Source organism: Acipenser ruthenus, chromosome 9 (genome assembly GCF_902713425.1).
Source record: "Acipenser ruthenus chromosome 9, fAciRut3.2 maternal haplotype, whole genome shotgun sequence".
NCBI lineage: Eukaryota > Metazoa > Chordata > Actinopteri > Acipenseriformes > Acipenseridae > Acipenser > Acipenser ruthenus.
The window spans coordinates 19,780,491-19,799,400 of record NC_081197.1 but is presented as its reverse complement, the minus strand read 5'-3'; the positions used below and the strand labels follow the sequence as shown (position 1 = coordinate 19,799,400).

At 39.7% G+C, this 18,910-nt stretch overlaps 1 protein-coding gene across 1 annotated transcript in view; it reads left to right on the top strand.

Annotated features, from left to right (window-relative positions):
* Positions 1-18,910, top strand: part of LOC117407251 (1,4-alpha-glucan-branching enzyme-like) — a 267,703-nt gene that overhangs the window by 97,285 nt on the left and 151,508 nt on the right. The window contains exons 5-6 of the mRNA XM_059029676.1: positions 3,732-3,867; positions 18,525-18,615. Of these exons, the coding sequence (XP_058885659.1) occupies positions 3,732-3,867; positions 18,525-18,615 (227 nt within the window). The remainder of the gene's footprint in view (positions 1-3,731; positions 3,868-18,524; positions 18,616-18,910) is intronic.

The window sequence follows — 18,910 nt, the reverse complement described above, 5'->3', positions numbered from 1 at the left end:
CAGGGCACATAACCAAACAAAGTCACTAAACCAGCTGTGCAAGCTAACTGAATAGACCATGTCCCTAGAGTTGTTCTGAAATGGATGACTTTGTCATGTCTCAAAACGGGGTACATGTTAACAGAAAAGAAAGTGATTGGAACTGGGAGCACTGGGCAATAAAAATGACATAGCATAGCAAGTGGAAATAGACAAACATGATGACAGGTATCTTCATATGACAGATGAGTAGTCCACCAAAACACCCACAGATTGATTTGAAGCCTAACTTGGGGTTATTGTTGATATCGGCACTGCCTGTGTTTTAAATGGTCAATGTTACAGGTGAGCAATGTTAATGTCATGAGTTTCTACTTGGGACCCAGGGATCTTGCTGTAGACCATTTGGAAAAGGTCACAGGAATATCCCTACTCTCCCTTTTAACTAAGGGCACTTTCACACCTCTTGATGGATTGAAGTGTGGTTCGATTCCCTTGGAGTTATATGTGAAACCTCTGAGAACTACGTAATCACACCAGGGTGCGCATCAAATCAAGTGAACCGAGATCACTTGAAATGGTGGTCTCGGTTCGCTTGGAAGTTTGCCACTTTGCTCCATTTCAAATTTTTGCAGTGTGAAACCATGGAAGTGACGTACTTCAGCAAGCACCCAAAGGTCTCTCCCCTACGCAACACAGGACTTGTCAAAAGTACACACCCGACAAGAACACCATAATGTCACATGTACACAACAGCACATCACAAAAAAAATTCTATGGGTCTGATTTACTAAGCGGCGCAACCCGGGGCTAATCAATGAAATGACACCAATAGCAGTGTTTGAGATGTACTATTGCAGCATGCGTGTTCTTGAAGCATAATAGCAAAACTGTGACAAGCAAAGAAAAGTCATAGGAAAAATATGAAATGATGTAGCACCTGTATTGTGTCTGGCTTTATTATAATTGTGTCATATACACTTGCAGGGAAAACATTGTACCAAGACAAAGCGGCACTGTCTGTACAGACATTAGTCACTGTTGCATTTGCGCTGCTCCTCCTGAGTTTAGTAAACCAGCTCCTGCTGCATCTATCTCACCACAGTTGCGTATACAACATTTACAACAAGCTATTATTAGTAGTATTATCATCAATAACAGCTAAATTGCAGTTGGTTGGATGTACAATATATACATATTTTTCATAATCGCGATTGTCTCTGGCATTTTCTCCAAAAGAACAGTGTTTTTCCGACAAATACTTGGCACTCTTTTGGCATGCTACATTACTTCGGCAATGACTTGTAAGCACCAAATAAACCAAAAGAACACGGACAACAGCACAGCCACAGCACGTAAAGTATTGTCCATCATGGGCATGGAGAACTTCCCACTAGTAATCTGCAAGAGAGCAGAGTGATTTGGAGAAGTGCAATGTGAAACCAATAGAACTCTAGTCTGGGTGAAGCTGCAATTCAACCTAACAAACAAATTTGAATGCACTTTAAAAGAAACTGAAGTAGCTTGAATTTTTCTGGTGTGAAATGAACTGAAGCAAACCTGAAAAAAAAAGTTTTAAACCAGCACGATACTTGTTTTATTTAGTGTTTGTTCCGTGTCTGTTGTGTGTGTCTGTTTTTGGGCATGGTGCCTTTTGTTTTGGAAAAGTGTTTTGTTTAAATTTTTTGTTTGTAATAAACGTGCGCTCCAGCGCATTCAACACCAGAACTGTGTCCGGTCTTGTTCCTGGCCCGACGTCACCACCAAGCCTATCCATGACATATGGTGTCAGAAAAGTAGGGAATGGTGCCTACTTAGCAAATTTAGTGTTTATTCTGTGTCTGTTGTGATTGGCAGTTTTGGGCATCATGCTTTTTGTTTTGGAAAAGCGGACATATCAGTCCGCCACAACTGTCGGTAACACAGAATAAATGACACAATTCCTGAAGTGAATTTTACCTTAAACAACATGACAAGTGTGGAAACCTTGTTTGGCAAAGAGCCATCAAACACAGAGCAGCCAGGAGACCAGACAGCACCTCTCAAGGAGAGGAAAAAAAAAAAAGTTCATGAGTGGGTGAGTGGGAGTAACACAAATATAGACGAAAACTGTCACGATAGAACACCTTAATACAGTTCTACGACAATTGTATGCCTGTGTCAGGAATAGATCCAGAGAGCCGTATGGCATAAGCAGTTACGTGGGGCTCAGAGCGGGCTTAAACAGACACTTAAATGAACAGCCCCTGAGCCGTAACATTAATATACTGTGAAATGCAATGTTCAACTCTGCCAACAATGTTATTAACTCATTTTAAACAGAAATAACACTTAGTATATCTATTAGAACGTCATAGTATACATTTGTCTAATTTGAAATCACTTTGAAAAATATGAATATGAGTCTTATTTGCTATTTTTTACCAGTGTGAGCCATTGTATAATAGGAATATTGCACTCCAGGTTGTGTGTTGTGCTGGGATAACATCATTTCTTGGGTGTTGGACACATTCGGCCTGCGGCCTTGTGATGTTGTCCCAGCACAACACACGCCCTGTCGTGCATTATTCCTTTAATTTACTCTCAATTGGCTTTTCTTTCAACCCCATAGACAAGAATTACAGTTTGACACCTCATGCCTGCCGCAATATATGCATTTTTTTTAAGCCGAAAAACACTTTATTTATTTATTTTAGTGTCTCTAGTGAACTTTACATTTTGTTAAGTGCACTGCAGAGAGCAAAATAGACCAGATCACACTGGTCTCTTTTAGAGGTATTGAGCCCTATTTAAATTAATTAAGCTGTGGCACAGTGGCAGCAGCAATGTTAGGAAAAAAAAAATGAGAGAGACAATGATTTTTGTTTGAATTTACACAAATGACATGTCTTCCCACTTTGTGCTTTAGAATGCTTAAAATATAGACTGTGGGAGTTGCTGACTGCAGCAGACATATCTTGGCATTTAAAACCATCAAAACAGTACTATGCAGTTTTATCACAGGGTTTTTCCTGCTTCATCCTCATTATAACAATCTTCATGTAGCCTGGAACTTTCACACATTCCATAATGAAAGGGTTGCATCAACACATTTTTTTTATTAAATTGAGAACTACTTTTGCAAATCCGAATACAATTTAAATAATTACTGGAAATAATTTAAGTATCAGGCAAATTTAGATTGGGTTTTCATTGAAAACTCTGCTTCAAATCAAGCAATTAGCTAGTGTGTTAGCTAGTGCTTTATAATGTTATTTAAGTGAAAAAACTAGGGATTTTAATTACAAGCATTTACTAAAGCTTGTAATTAAAACATAAAAAAGGAAAAACTGTCAGTGAAGGTTATTATCCCAGCTAGGAATGCATTTCCCTATTGACATTGTGTCTGGAATTACATTTATATGGTAAAAAAGTGAGATTTAATATAATACGAATAAATAAATAAAATAAACACCAAACTACAGATTTGACATCTGCTATGGTATAATTTAATTATTATTATTATTATTTTTTTTTATGATCTAACTGTGTTTCATTTTTATTCAAATCAGAATATTAATAACCGAAAGCCATGTGAAGTGACAGACTCATACAAGGACCATTTCAATCCTGTCACATCCGTGCACATGTATTTATTGTCAGGAAGATTATAGTTGGTATTTAGTTTTTCTCAGTACTTAATCATATGCATACCATTGGGAATTTAAACAATACCTTACTGTTGTATTCTTTTTTTCCTTTATATTTCACAGCACAAGCATTCTCGCCCCAAGAAACCACAGAGCCTGCGGATTTATGAATGTCATGTGGGAATAGCGTCCCCTGAAGAGAAAGTGGCATCTTACAGCAACTTCACATACAACGTTCTTCCCAAAATAAAGGACCTTGGTAAGTAATAAACTTGTGCAGACAAAACAGACTGTATCAACGTATGTTCCCTGTTGTAGACATATTCTACACATTAATAAATTCCTGTTTTTTGGTTCAGCAGATGACAGACCAAGCTTTATTAAAGGTTTTATTCTGCTGTACAGATATAAGAAATGGTGGGAATGTTACAAGACATAATGGAATCTACTGTACTGTAGCTAAGGCTTTGATTTTGTCACGGAGGTTTGACGTGAATTTGAAAAAAAGTGAAATCTTGGAAATGGATGTAAAAAAACACTTTTTTGATTTAAGCCCTTTTATTTCTTTGCAAAAATGCAATATGTCATGCACTGAAAATATAAATTTGCGAGTATCTGTAAATCTGGTTGTGTATGCACGCAGCATTTATGTGTAGCTATGTAGGTCAGCGAATGAAATAGAAACAAGCATGTAAGTCGGTGATTAGCTAAAATGCAAAAACTAAAAATGTGAGTGAGCTGTTTTCTGTAAAGACAGAACAACAAATGCATTGGAGAACAGAAGTTTACCAACTTACAGTGGCTTTCTTTAGAACATGCTGTTTTTTGCAAAATCGTGGAAAGCTCTATTGAAGCCTGGTTCATACAGTACTTCTGTTGCAGATGAATGCGATACATCAGGCACAGACAGCTAAAAGCTGTGGAGCTTCACTATTTGCTGTACAGGACGCATCGTGTCACAGCACTTTTGAATACGCAAAGTAGTCGCAGCTCTTGTTCATACTTTAAGTATAGACTGCATTCGTGAAATTGGATGCGTTTAAGTAGATGTGTTGAGTTTGTACATCTATACAAGAGGATAAAACAAAATCAAAAACAACATTGTTGGTACATCCGTCCTCTCAACCAACAGAGAACCCAAGAAGGAGCATTTCAAACATTATTCAGAGAGATGCGGGTATGTGACAGTGAGAGATTTATTTATTTATTTATTTTAAAAATTGGAATCATCAATTATTTTACCGCCAGTTTTCTCCCAATTTGGAATGCCCAATTATTCAGCACGGCTCACTGCTGCAACCCCCACACTAACTCAGGAGAGACGAAGATGAGTACTCACGTCCTCCGAAACATAGGCCATTAGCCATCCGCTTTTTTTCGTACTGCAAGCCCGCCGTGAAGCCATTACAGAACTGCATTGTCAGAGGACCATGCAGTTCTAAATTGCACACAGGCAGGCCTGCAGGCGCCCAGCCAGCCACAGGGGTTGCTGGTGCATGGTGAGCCAAGGACTCCCCAGCCGACCTAAACCAAAAATGCTAAGAAAATCGACTTATATAACATTTTTTACTGTATATAGCCGCCAGTGGTGGCACGTCATAAGAGGTTACGGAGGCTAAGCCTACGTGTAATTTTGTAAAAGTAAAAAAAGCTTACGTCATGCATTCCAAGGTCTACTGTATTGCTATTGGCTAACATGTAGCCTCAAAATGGGTGGGATTCTGGGTGTATTCCACCTGCAATCACCTTCTTTCAAGTTTTACTGTATTTGTATCGGCTACACAATGCAAGCTTGCGGCAAGCCTCTACCACTCATAATTAGACTTAGTCTTTTGCCAGTCATGTGTCAGATTCCACACACTCCTTTTATGCTCTGAGCACACTCTTAAACTCAGGGGAGACGTTTAGGGAGGACACAGAGATGTTTTCAACTGCTGTAAGTGGATTGTTCGTGCACTGACTTAAGTAATCAAGAAAAATCACACAGACCCATTCAAATTTGAAGTTTTAAAGAATCAGAGCAGTATTAGTACACCTTCGGTTTATTAAATGCTTAAAAATGGATCGAGTGGTTACAGACCTCATCGGATCCCAGCTGATAGGCAATCTGGACATTCCAGTGCCTTTTACAGTGATTAAACAACGTTAACACTTCAAAACAATTATGGATATCACATGTTTCACCCTTAGGCAAGACATGCAAAACACTAAAGCGCCCACCACTAAATCCTAGAGCATCCAATATGTCTCTCTCTAAAGCTAAAATATAATTGCTATCCCTATAGCAATGCTTCAATATAAGTGAGATATAAATTCAAGATTATGCTTACCTCCCAATATATGGAAGTTTTTGTATAGAATATAAGTCTAGACAAGAGCTGTCTTCAAAGGCAGAGGCCAAAGAGCAACCAGCTTTTCAGAGATCGTCAGAGAATGGACCAAACAGCTTGTGTTACCAAGTTGAATGATACTTGACTGGAGTCTTGCATTGGCTTTTATAGAACTATTCCTCCTCTTCGTGCGTCAGAAGATTTAATTAAATTTAAACATTTGGTCTGTTTTGGCAGCTCTTATCTTTAAGTGAATAATATATTTAAAAAGTCCCGGCAACTCTTTTTAAATTAATTGTATATGATCTTATGTCTTCTACCTCAGTACCACAAGGTTCCTTATTGCTTATTAAGATACAAGTATATACAGAGAGGTGTTTTTAATATAACACCAGCTCAGTTTAATTATTTCAGCCTTGGTCTAAAATATATTTTCTTCTTACCAGTAAAATCATACTTTTCAGTGTGTATTTAATAAACTTGTTTCTTTTCATTATAAGTGTGTTTAACAAACTTGGCTTCTGTCTAGCTAAAATCCCTTCATCAGCAGTTCTTTTAAAATTGTAGCCAAGAATCTGAGGGGCCCTTCTCTCCAGTCGGAGTTACTTTTTAATTAGTAAGAAACTACATCTGTAAGCACCTTCCCAAATCCATTGCATGAAATCATGCCTTGACTGGACTTAAGAAACTGCCCACATCAGTATGTCCACTGAGAAGTAAAAGCTTACATCCTAATTTTACAACTAAGCTCTCATATTGAGGTAATGAGAGTAAGATCATTAACACTTTGCGGTCCTATTTCGGACCTGGTCCAACATTACAATTTTCCCTTTCCGGTACAATGTTGGACCCTGTCCGACATCATCAAAAAGATGTAAAAAACAGGTCTCTAGTCGTTTTTTCTCTTGAAAAAGCCGAGAAAACTATTCAATGGCCGAGTGAGACCGATAGGAGCCGAGAGAAGCTGAAAAAAGGGGCGTATTTGAGAAATACAGATAGTCCCGGCACCACAGAGATAACACGGACATAAACAAACAAGATAGCTGCTTCTGCATCCAGCGCTCAAACAATATCACAGACATTTGCAAAGCTTTTTGAGATGTTATAGTAATAAAATAATGACTTGGATCGCATTATTGAGGAGTTTGGTGATAAAAGGAGTGATCAGGAGATGTTTTATCGGTATCCACGACTATGAAGAGGTATGTGAAAAATACAGCGAACAAGGGGTGGTGCGGGGCTGGAGAGGCAGTACTGAGTGTCCTTTTGATATGCAGAGCCTTTTAAACCTGTTTTACTGTGAAAAAAATACTTTTAAACAGCGCGTCTAAAATAAACTGCGCGTGTGAAAATAAATTGGACCTGACGCGCTGAATAAATGGACCACAAAGGGTTAACTCTGTTTCCTTGTAAGATGCAGTACTTCTCGTTAGTGAAATATAACAGTTTATACAGAGTATAAACCTTAATTGAAGACAGTGCTTGACCAGCAAATCTTGCTTTGGATGCCAAAATTCATTTTACCTTTCTTCTAATGTCTAATGCTACCTCGCTCATGCAGGCAGAGACAAGGGGCCTCTTTCAGTAAGTCTACTGACAAGGGCTTGTAGCTTCATGCATTTACCAATGACTTTTAATTAGGTCACAGCTTGCACTAAATTGTGTCATTTTTAGACTTAACAGTTTTCCTGTTACAGTAAAAACCTTTACACTTATATTATGTGTCAATTAGATTGGAATACAAGTAAACCAAAGTTTACTTTTTTCTAATAAGAAAACAAACTGTGAAAATGTCCAAGGGGGGTGAATACTTACTATAGGCACTGTGTGTGAGTGTGTGTGTGTGTGTGTGTGTATATATATTGTAAAAGAATCGCCCTCTCCACGGTTCGTTGCCCCTTTAAAAACACGACCCAACACACAGGAATGGATTTTTTTGAAGCGCGGTTGCGCTATTTTTAATGAACACAAAAACTAAATAAACAAAACAAACACCTAGCTCTCTTTGAGCACTAACTAAAACAAAACAGGAACCTAAACTAAACCAGGACAGCTAAGCTGTTTACCTGTACAAAAACAAAACAAACAAAACAGCACACACAAAACAAAGGCTTCACTCTACCTTCTTTTTTTTCTTAATTTTACGGCTGTACCCACACACCAGCACAGTCGGGCTTCTACCCTCTTCAGCAGCTGCCCAGAGCAGACTGACTGCTCTCTTTTTGAACCCTGCACCTGGCTCTAATTTTCAATAGTTACCAGGTGCAGGTAATGATTAATAAAACAATTAACAAAAACAATTAAACAATTAAACAAAACAAAAGTGTGCCTTCCGCACATGTTTTTCCAGCAGAGAGGTTTTAACCCCCTCCCTGCCATCTCACACATCCCCCCCATGTCTTTTCAAGACACCGGCCATACAACGGCCACCTCCCTCCACCCTTAAAAGACCACCCACCCTCAAGTCCACAAATGTCAATTTTCGCCCTCTTCCACGGGCGGGCTTGAGGGTGGGTTGGTCCCTCCGGTGTTTCCAGGGAGGGACCCAGGACCGGCGAGGAGGGACCCAGACGGCTTGTCCAGGGCGACCATAGTGCGGACCAGTGACCGGGAGCCAGGACTGACAGGCAGAGGCGTGCGCCTGTGGACCTGCGCAGCGACCTCTGGAATTCCAGGTGGAGCGCAGCACGATGCAAGGGGAGCGGAGCAATCAGCAGGGGGAACGCTAGTGACCTCTGCCCCTTGCGTAGCGACGTCTGCCTCTTGCGCAGCGACGTCTGGGATTCCAGGGGGAGTGGAGTAAGGGACCAGGTAGGCGACTGTGCCTGGCAGTGCTGCGACCTGGGAGCAAGGTCCAGCGCAGGGAGGTCTGGGCATTCCGGCCAGGTGTCCACGATGACGGGACTGGGGACCTCCCTCGGCAACGCCGGACTCAATTGCATGGATGATGGTTCTGGGAGAGGCGGCTCCTCCCCTCTGGGCTCTGGTAACGGCAGCTCCACCCCCTCTGGCTCTCGGGACGGCAGCTCCCACTTTTGTAGCAGCAGCTCCAGTTCGGTTGGCTCCCGCTCTGGTATTATCAACAGGGCCACGCCCAGCTCCTGTCTCTGCCTCTCCATCTTCCTTGTCTGCTCCTCCTGAGCAGCGGTGTTCTTATTAAACCTCTCAATCAAATCTTTAAAATCCATTTTTTGGTCTCCAGGGGCGCCCACACTCGCTGCCACCATATGTAAAAGAATCGCACCTCTCCACGGTTCGTTGCCCCTTTAAAAACACGACCCAACACACAGGAATGGATTTTTTTGAAGCGCGGTTGCGCTATTTTTAATGAACACAAAAACAAAATAAACAAAACAAACACCTAGCTCTCTTTGAGCACTAACTAAAACAAAACAGGAACCTAAACTAAACCAGGACAGCTAAGCTGTTTACCTGTACAAAAACAAAACAAACAAAACAGCACACACAAAACAAAGGCTTCACTCTACCTTCTTTTTTTTCTTAATTTTACGGCTGTACCCACACACCAGCACAGTCGGGCTTCTACCCTCTTCAGCAGCTGCCCAGAGCAGACTGACTGCTCTCTTTTTAAACCCTGCACCTGGCTCTAATTTTCAATAGTAGCCAGGTGCAGGTAATGATTAATAAAACAATTAACAAAAACAATTAAACAAAACAAAAGTGTGCCTTCCGCACATGTTTTTCCAGCAGAGATGTTTTAACCCCCTCCCTGCCATCTCACAATATATATACACACATACACACACACACACACATAAGGAATAAAAGCAGGTTTTGTTGTTTAGCCTCCCCACTTATTAAAGTCCAGAGCAGCTACTTATAGCCGCCTACACCACGTCACACCTTTTGTTGAAATGCACACAAAATACCAAATATATGTAATGTAAACGCCCCTAAAAAAGAGAAGAAAAAGACAATTATAGTTACAAATTAACATAGGCACACAGGAGAGAAACCAACAAATCTATGGGGGTCCATGGCCATAGTCTACTTCCCCTCAGATTTTTTGAGCCGATATAATGTCTTTGACATTGTTTTTTAGGTAGAGTTCATAAGCAGAAGAGTCCAGCGACCTAGGAATGCGATATTGAGCTGCTGTGTTGGCGGCACTGATTTGAAAGGAGTGTCCTGAGTAGTGGATTGGAGACAGATCACACTGTTGCAGCAGTAGGTGGGAGAACCAGCTCCTTGACATAGGTTGAAGGGAGGCTGTCAGGAAGAGGGGGTCGCTCTGAGATGTCTGTGGTCGCATGTTGACATAGAAGAATAAGGACAAAAGCAGGTATTAGTGAGACAACAGCAAAATAATTCCAGTCTCAGATGTCTGTTTTACTATGATTAAGATTTAAAGAGTAGAATTGAGGTTGAATTTCTAGATCTGATTTTGACGGCTCTCGCTTAGGGTTGAAGGATTTTGTCCTAGTTGTGAATTCACCACAACAAATAAACTGAAGGTGGCAAATTCAAGAACAGCTTCCAGAAGAGCATTGGTGTGAGTGTCGAAACTACCATTAAGACTTGTGGATTATGTTGAGTGTTATTGCCTTCTGTCTTTTGACTGTCTTAGCTGTGGATTTAAGACCCAATAGTAGTAAGCGAATTACAGTGTTGCTTAGAAGGCTGGAGAAGTTTGAGTCATTACATCTGATGTGAAAAGTGGCCTGTAATTAATCTACAAATGGAAGTTGGATGAAGGTGGTGATTTATCAAAACAGTGCACAATGAATGCAAACATTAAGCGACCTGCTAAAAGTGAGAGCTGTAACCAAGCAGAATCATAAGCACAAAGGTTAGACTTTGGCAATCCAGACCTCATATATAATTTCACTAAATGGATTAATCGAGAAAATGTGGGATTTAATTTAGGATCAAGGAGTTGAACTTGTGCAAGATAGAGACACGGGACTGGCATCTGGACAGAGACGATGGAATTCCTGAAATTTAAACCGGGACAAGGCATCAGCAACTGTGTTAATCGACCCTGGGATGAAAGCAACTTGCAAAGTGAAATTTGCAGTAAGACAAATCCAAAATGAAATAATCAGATACAGTGGCTCTCAAAAGTATTCATCCCCCTTGGACCTTTCCAAATTTTATTGTGTTACAACATGGAATCAAAATTGATCTAATTAGGAGTGTTTGCCACTGATCAACACAAAAAAAGTCCATAATGTCAAAGTGAAAAATAAAATCTGCAAATTGTTCTAAATTAATTACAAATATAAAACAGAAAATAATTGATTGCATAAGTATTCACCCCCTTTGCTATGACACACCTAAATAAGCTCTGGTGCAACCAATTGTCTTTAGAAGTCACATAATTAGTTGAATGGAGTCCACCTGTGTGCAGTTAAGGTGTTTCACATGATTTCAGGTTAAATACACCTGTTTCTGGGAGGTCCCACAGTTGGTTAGTACATTTCCTAACAAAAACTACATCATGAAGACGAAGGAACATTCAAAGCAAATCCGGAATAAGGTTCTTCAAAAGCACCAATCAGCGGTAGGATATAAGAACATTTCCAAGGCACTGAATATCCCCCGGAGCACAGTAAAGTCCATTATTAAGAAATGGAGAGAATATGGCACAACTGTGAATCTGTCTAGAACAGGCCGTCCTCAAAAACTGAGTATCCGGGCGAGAAGGGCACTAGTCAGGGAGGCCACCAAGAGGCCTATGGCAACTCTAAAGGAGTTACAGTCTTCCACGGCTGAGCTGGGAGACACTGTGCATATGGCAACAATAGCCCGGGTGCTTCACAAAACTGGCTTATATGGGAGAGTGGCAAAAAGAAAGCCATTGTTGAAAAAAACTCACATAGAGTTTGCCAGAGGGCATGTGGGAGACTCTGAGACCAAGTGGAAGAAGATTCTATGGTCTGATGAGACCAAAATAGAGCTTTTTGGCCTCAACGCTAACACCGCACATCATCCTGAGAACACCATGCATGGTGGTGGCAGCATCATGCTATGGAGATGCTTCTCTGCGTCAGGGTCTGGAAAGCTTGTGAAGATAGAGGGCAAAATGGATGCAGCAAAGTACAGAGAAATCCTGGAGGAAAACCTGCTGAAGTCTGCAAGAGACCTGGGACTTTTGTATGAGCATCATCTTAATGTATTTCTTAAGTCAAACTGTACTCATCTACTTATACAGGAACTTTGCTCAGCAATCCTTCTCAATGGTTCGCTTGTTGAATTCTGGTATCTCCTCGATCAGCAATTTCTCAATTGACAGCATGGCCAATGCGTTGAGTCGATCCTGTGACATTGTGTTCCTTAAGAATGTTTTAATTCTCTCAGCATGGAGAAACTTCTTTCAAATTCTGCATTTGTCATTGGTGTTGTAATAAGTAAACGCAAGAATGTCACAGTCTCAGAAAATGTGTCTTGCAGGTTGTTTTCATAAATAAACTGAAGAGTGCCACAGCCCCACTAGCCAAATTAAATTCTGGTTTCTCATAAATGACAAAGTTCTGTTTGCAGCCTTCCTCTGTCCAGCATTGGATATGCCTGTACCATGTCGGCCAATGCTTCTACTGGAAATCATTTACTGTGCCTTTCAAATAATTCACTTTGCAGCAACTTGGCACTCACAAGATGTTTCCTGAAAGCAAAACATTCCCTGGCATTGACGATTATTATGTCACACACTTCGAGCTATTTTCTCGTTTCCAGTCATGTCAGTGCTTTGCCTGGATTCAGACTCAGACAATGGAGGCAGTTTAAAAATCAGATTGCTGACCGAGGCTTGCACTTTGCTGATGCTACTGACAAACGTGGTGGTAACTTTTTCAGCATACACTGTGTCAATATCTCGCTTCTGGAGCTGGCTGTACAACATGTCAGTATGGGGCATGATTTCATGAAAAAGAAAAGAAACTCCCTGTCTTCTAGCATTCTTGTGAATCCTCTGGCTTCACAAATAGCAATGGACTCAAAATCCCCAGAAGTCTTGATCGTTTTAAAACACTCGGCAAGGTCTTCTCTGTGCTCGTATATTATGTTCACAGTGCGAGTGTTGAAATTCCACCGTGTCACTGCCCCTCTTGGGAGCCTCCTTCCCACTATGGCATCCAGAACTTTAGTACGTTTGGGAGAATTGAGAAGAAAGCGGGAAAACCAGACAAATCGGAAAAGAAAGCCCTCACCTGGGAGATTTTCGATACAGCTTGCTGCATAATTAGATTGAGTTGATGCGCATAGCAGTGGACGTAGTGCACATTTCCGTCAACAACCACCGCCTTCTCAGATTGGATACTAGATTTCCTAGGTAATGGCTGATATACCCGCAAAACCTTGTGCTTGAGCGAGAGATAATATGCCCCATTATGCACCGAACATGTGAGCATTATCGTTCAATACAGAGCTCAGAAACCACGCTGCGCATGCGTGTGGCAATGTGCCCCGCCGCTGTGTGCATTTGTGTGTTATATGTTGCGTGTGCTGTGTTAATGTTGGTGTATTGTAGTTGGTACACAGGATATAATGTGGGTAATGAGCACAAGTGTTTAAAATGTATAAATGTATTTAGGCACAGGGATTGCACGTCATGTGCATTTAAAGTATTTAATAGTATGTGAGCACAGGGTTGCACAAATTAGTTCATGTGCTGGGATTCAAGTGAATAATTAATTAGTAATTGAATCCTGGCACAACAGATGCACGTTTTAATCACTCAGGGTTTTGTGTTCGATGAGTGGAGAACAGGTGTGGAGAGAGAAGGAGAAACTAAAACGTAAGAGAAAATAACAACAATAACAACTGCTACGAGTGCTGGAAGCACCAGCACCGTACTTGTTTAGTGTTCGTCCACTGTCTGTTTTGTTTGTCTATTTATTTTGGCCTCAAGTGCCGTGTGCTGTTTTTGTTTAAATCTTTTATTTATTTCATTAAACGCACTGAGTGCCGCAGCGTCTTAGTTTCACCTGCCACTACTGTCTGTCTGTGATTCTTTCTGGCCTACAGCCAGCCTGTTCACAGTGTGCTACAGGGGCAGCAGTGGACTCGCCCCACAGAACACTGAACATTGAGTACCTTTGCTTTAACAAAACGGTAAGGAAATCGCTGCTGCGCATGTGCTACAGGGGCAGCAGGGGAAGCCACCCCAATGCTCTTATGTGGCGGCTGCAGCAGCAGCGATCCCCTAACGATACTATATAAAGTAAGTAACGATACGGTAACCTCTGCTGCTGTCTGTGGTCAGGACAAAATAATAAATTACTTAAAGCTTTATTTATTGAATTAAAACTAGTGGGGCGGTGCCCGAACGCCCTCTATACACCAGCTGTGCTTGATGTATGTACAGTTGTTGTAGTCAAAAGTTTACAACCCCAATGGAAATTTATAATTTCTAGAAAAGTCTCAAACAAAGAATTTCAGGAAAAATCTTTTGTAGCAAAAGTGTTGCTTTTGTGGATGAGGAAAAAGTTACAAGAAATAGATGTCCACAAATATTTATTTCAGCAGTTTTTTTTTTTTTTGCAAAACTCAAAAAATGCTAATTCAAAAGTATTCATACCCTTTGATGCTATAATAGTATTGTCTACAAGGTGCTAGAAATGTCAATATGATAATGCAAAACCTAATTCTAGAAAAGTCTAGAAAATGCTGGATTGTTGGTGAACATTCTTAGAGAGTATAAAAAGGTTAGGCACTTTCATGGCATCAGAGATATTAGTTTTTTTTCTGAGCCGGCATGGCACAGAGGTGTTCGTTTCTGAGCCGCCATCAGTGTATATGTTAGTTTCTGAGCTGAGTTGACCCGACCTGACCAAAGAAATCACTTCGTAGAGCACAGATATACAGTTAGCTTAAGTAATTTCCTTGCCCAAATTTGGTCTTATTTCCCTAGCATGATGCATGGTGTGAGACAAAGCACATTTGCATTTCTTCTTCACTTTACCAATGTCAGCAGAAACCCAAATAACAAGAAGTTACATTTAAGAACAATGCTATGAGTTTTGCTCAATTGTCACAGGCAGCAAAGCGCTATACTCACGCATCACAAGGTCGAACAACAAGGCTGGTGATTGCAAACTGATGATGTACACCAGCTATGTACAGCTTAATTGTAAGACTTCATTAACCCTGCGTTGATTCAGAGCTTACATAAAACACAAGAAAATCACACGTTTACAGACAGTTTCAATGGTTTATTTACCATTTAAATGGGAAGCATAAGTAACGAGTTGTATAATGAAAAGGAACAAAGGCTGATGAAACACTACCCCACATAAGGTGCATGATTATCAGAAAAAGCCTGTGATACTTACCTCGAGTTATACAAGGCTCTACACAAACTTTTTTTTCCAGTTACCCTGTAGGGCAACCAGAAAAAAATCCAGGTTGCCCGGAGTGAAATTTAGGTTGCCCGAAAAAAATAAATAAACATTGCAATTTTCTTAAAATATATTATTTATTTACCAAGCAGACATCCTTATCCAGGCCAACAAACATTGAACATTTCAGTGTGATATACAGCATCACTTTCAGTCACAGATATACGTTGTATAGGTAAATAAATAAATAACAGAACATGTTTTTGAAGTTCATACCGTTAGTTTGCAGTTTTTCTCCGTCTCCGTCTGGTTTGCCGACTGCTTTATAATCCAGTTTATTTCCCGCCCGTCATATTTGTTTTCGTCGAGTTGAATTTCAGAACATCAGAAAACAGTGATGTTTTAATCACCATTTTAGTGTTTAGAGCATCTTTCTTTTGTAGTTTGTTTTGTAATTCATTTCTGTTAACTCACAGAATCAGTGTTCAGCCATTTTCTCTTGTGAAGAGTGCAGGGGAGAAAGGTGTTCCTTTGAAAAGGGGCGGGGCTGACAGTGATGTGAACCAATCACATGACCGACGAAGACTATTGACCGGTGGTGTAAGGATGTTAGGGCAATAGTTCAATCTATTCCTCCTATGATGAGTTTTTAACCAATCACAGGCCAGGATTTCCAGTCACTGAGTCATACATACATACATGCATATACAAACACACAGGGTGATTAGAAGGTAAGTTTACGTAACGTACTTTCTAATAACCCTGTATATGTATGTATATATATACACAGTTTGCGCATCTAGGAATACCTACTAAGAGAACACTTTGAATAAGAGAACACCCTTGTGGTGTAACAGTTTTCCTATTGTAAATGCTCCACCTATAACCATTTTGACACACTTATCAATTCGTTCACTACTGATACAATACTGTTTTATAACCAAATGTCAAATAGTTTATTCAGTCTTTTCAAATGTGAATTGTCATCGTGACAGTGTTTTGAGGCACACTGATTTGGTTTATTAAATCTTTCCAGAACCGCCGTGTGGCAGGCTGGCTGGGTGGTGACGTCAGACAGAAGCAGGGACGGGAAAAACACTGACACCAAGTCTGCAGTTTTAAACAAAACAAAGACATGGCTGCGCCGTTTTATTTAAATAATACAAAAATAAAATAAAAGGTTTAAACAAAAACACACAGTGCTCACAGAGCGAAAATAAAAGTTCAAACAAAACAAATCTCGAACACAAACAACTCCACACAGGTCAAGCTGAGCAATAGCCTTCACTGTTCCTGTTTCTTTTTAAGTTTTTCTCCTCACTCTCTACACTCCTCTCGTACACCCACCCCGAATGCAGAGAGCTACAGGCTTTTATAGCTTGGCCGAGGGATTTAACTGGCTAGTAATTATTCTATTACCCCTCGGCCACAATCTGCACAAGTTTATTAAATACTTTGTGGATGGGGCTTTCCCACCACGCTACTAACCAAAAACAAAACATTCGGCTACACCGTCCTAAATACATAAACAAAACAATAACATATTTACAATAACTAAATACAGAAATAATAACAGAACACACGGCACCTCGCCGTCATAAATATAATAAATCATAATGAACAAACACAAAACAATAATCTGCACAGGGGCGGAGGGGGAAACCCCGTTCTAAAAGTAAATACATTTTACAGGGCACCTCGCCCTGTTACACGCCGTCATATCGTTGCCTTGTTTTGCATTCTGATCTCCACACTTGCACCTCATCACTACAAAATGGCATGTAAACAAACCGCGAAAAGCACAACTGTTTCTCTTGCTTCAAAAGTTGGACATTTGTTCGAGCGCCGGAAAAAAAACCTGAATCAAACACAAGTCGCCGAGCAATTTTGTGTTTTCCATTTTGGTGAGTTGCTTCACCATTCTGTTAAATAATTTTATGCATGTCTTGAATATTGCTCCTGTACAGATATTCATAATTGCTCTAGAGCTGCAGCTGCATTTAACGTGTGTAGGGGTGCTGCGTTAATTTAGTTTGGCAGCTAGTTTATTAATGTTAGTGTGTCTGTTACGTTATTATTATAGTTTATTAACATACACTTGCCTATTGCTTTTCTCTTACTTATTCTTTTCATTTCATATGTTGATGCATGTGTGTCCTACAAGTAATATATATTTATTTATTTATTGATTGATTGATTCATATTGTGTCTTGTGGTCAAATCCATCTTAGAGAACACTTCAGCTAAGAGAACACTTTGCTCGCTTCTAGTAGGGTGTTCTCTTAGCCGGAAACTAGTGTGTGTGTGTGTGAGTGTGTGTGTCTATATCTATCTATCTATCTATCTATCTATCTATCTATCTATCTATAATATATTATTGAAATGTATTTTACTGTACAGTTAACTGCGTTGAATATTATTCTTACACCAAGGCTGAGAACATTTAAATAAAAAAACTAATAATAACAATAACACAATAACACAAAAGCAATTTAAGATGGCCATTGCTTTTTCATTTTTGTAAAGTTGCCTTACAAATCTACAGTAATTAGCCATATTCAAAAAGTGATTTATATTTTGGTGCATATTGCATATATACCCTCCCCCCCCCCCCCCCCCAAAAAAAAAAAAAAAAAAACAACTACCAAATAATAATACTAAGTGTTTGCACAATGGACTTCTGTGGAGTAGTGGTCAGGGCTCTGGACTCTTGACCGGAGGGTTGTGAGTTCAATCCTCAGTGGGGGATACTGCTGTTGTACCCTTGAGCAAGGTACTTTACCTAGATTGCTCCAGTAAAAACCCTACTGTATAAATGGGTAATTGTATGTAAAAATAATGTGATATCTGTATAATGTGAAATAATGTATAATGTGATATGTTGTAACAATTGTAAGTCGCCCTGGATAAGGGCGTCTGCTAAGAAATAAATAATAATAATAATAATATGTGAATCCTTAGGAGGTCATTTTTGGATCAGTGGTTTTGGTTCTTGGTCAGTGGTACTATGAGAGAGGTGAAAACGGAGGCTATTTTGACCTATTTGCAATTAACAGATTTACTTAAATGCAATTGGAACCTAGTTGATTAATTCTAAAGAAATATATCTAAATCCGATTAATCGGTTCTACTGCTGTCATGAAAAAGTCAAAAAGAGAGAATCAGCTTGATAGTTTGTTCCCAGCTTCCATCTGCGACATTTACTTTCCCCCCCTTCCCCCCCCCCCCCCCCCCCCATTATTCAGAAATTGAAAGATAATTACTCAATTTTGTGTACTTTTTTTCAGGGTACAACTGTATTCAGCTAATGGCAATCATGGAGCATGCATATTATGCCAGCTTTGGTTACCAAATAACAAGTTTCTATGCTGCATCAAGGTAAGCTTTTTAAATTACAGCTGAAGAGGTTTCTTAATTTAAGATGTAAAGAGGCTTTGGAAATTACATGAGTGCATTTTCACAAATGTATTTATTTATTTATTTATTTATTTATTTAGGACCTATTTTGGGCCTATGTTCGAATTATCTTTGTGAGCGAGTAAAGTCTAAATGTCTGTGTAATAGCAGAAATTGTCACTAATGTTTAATCTGACCAAAAAGAGTCATGATAAAGTGCCACAGAAAAAAAAAAAAAATATATATATATATATATATATATATATATAAATATATA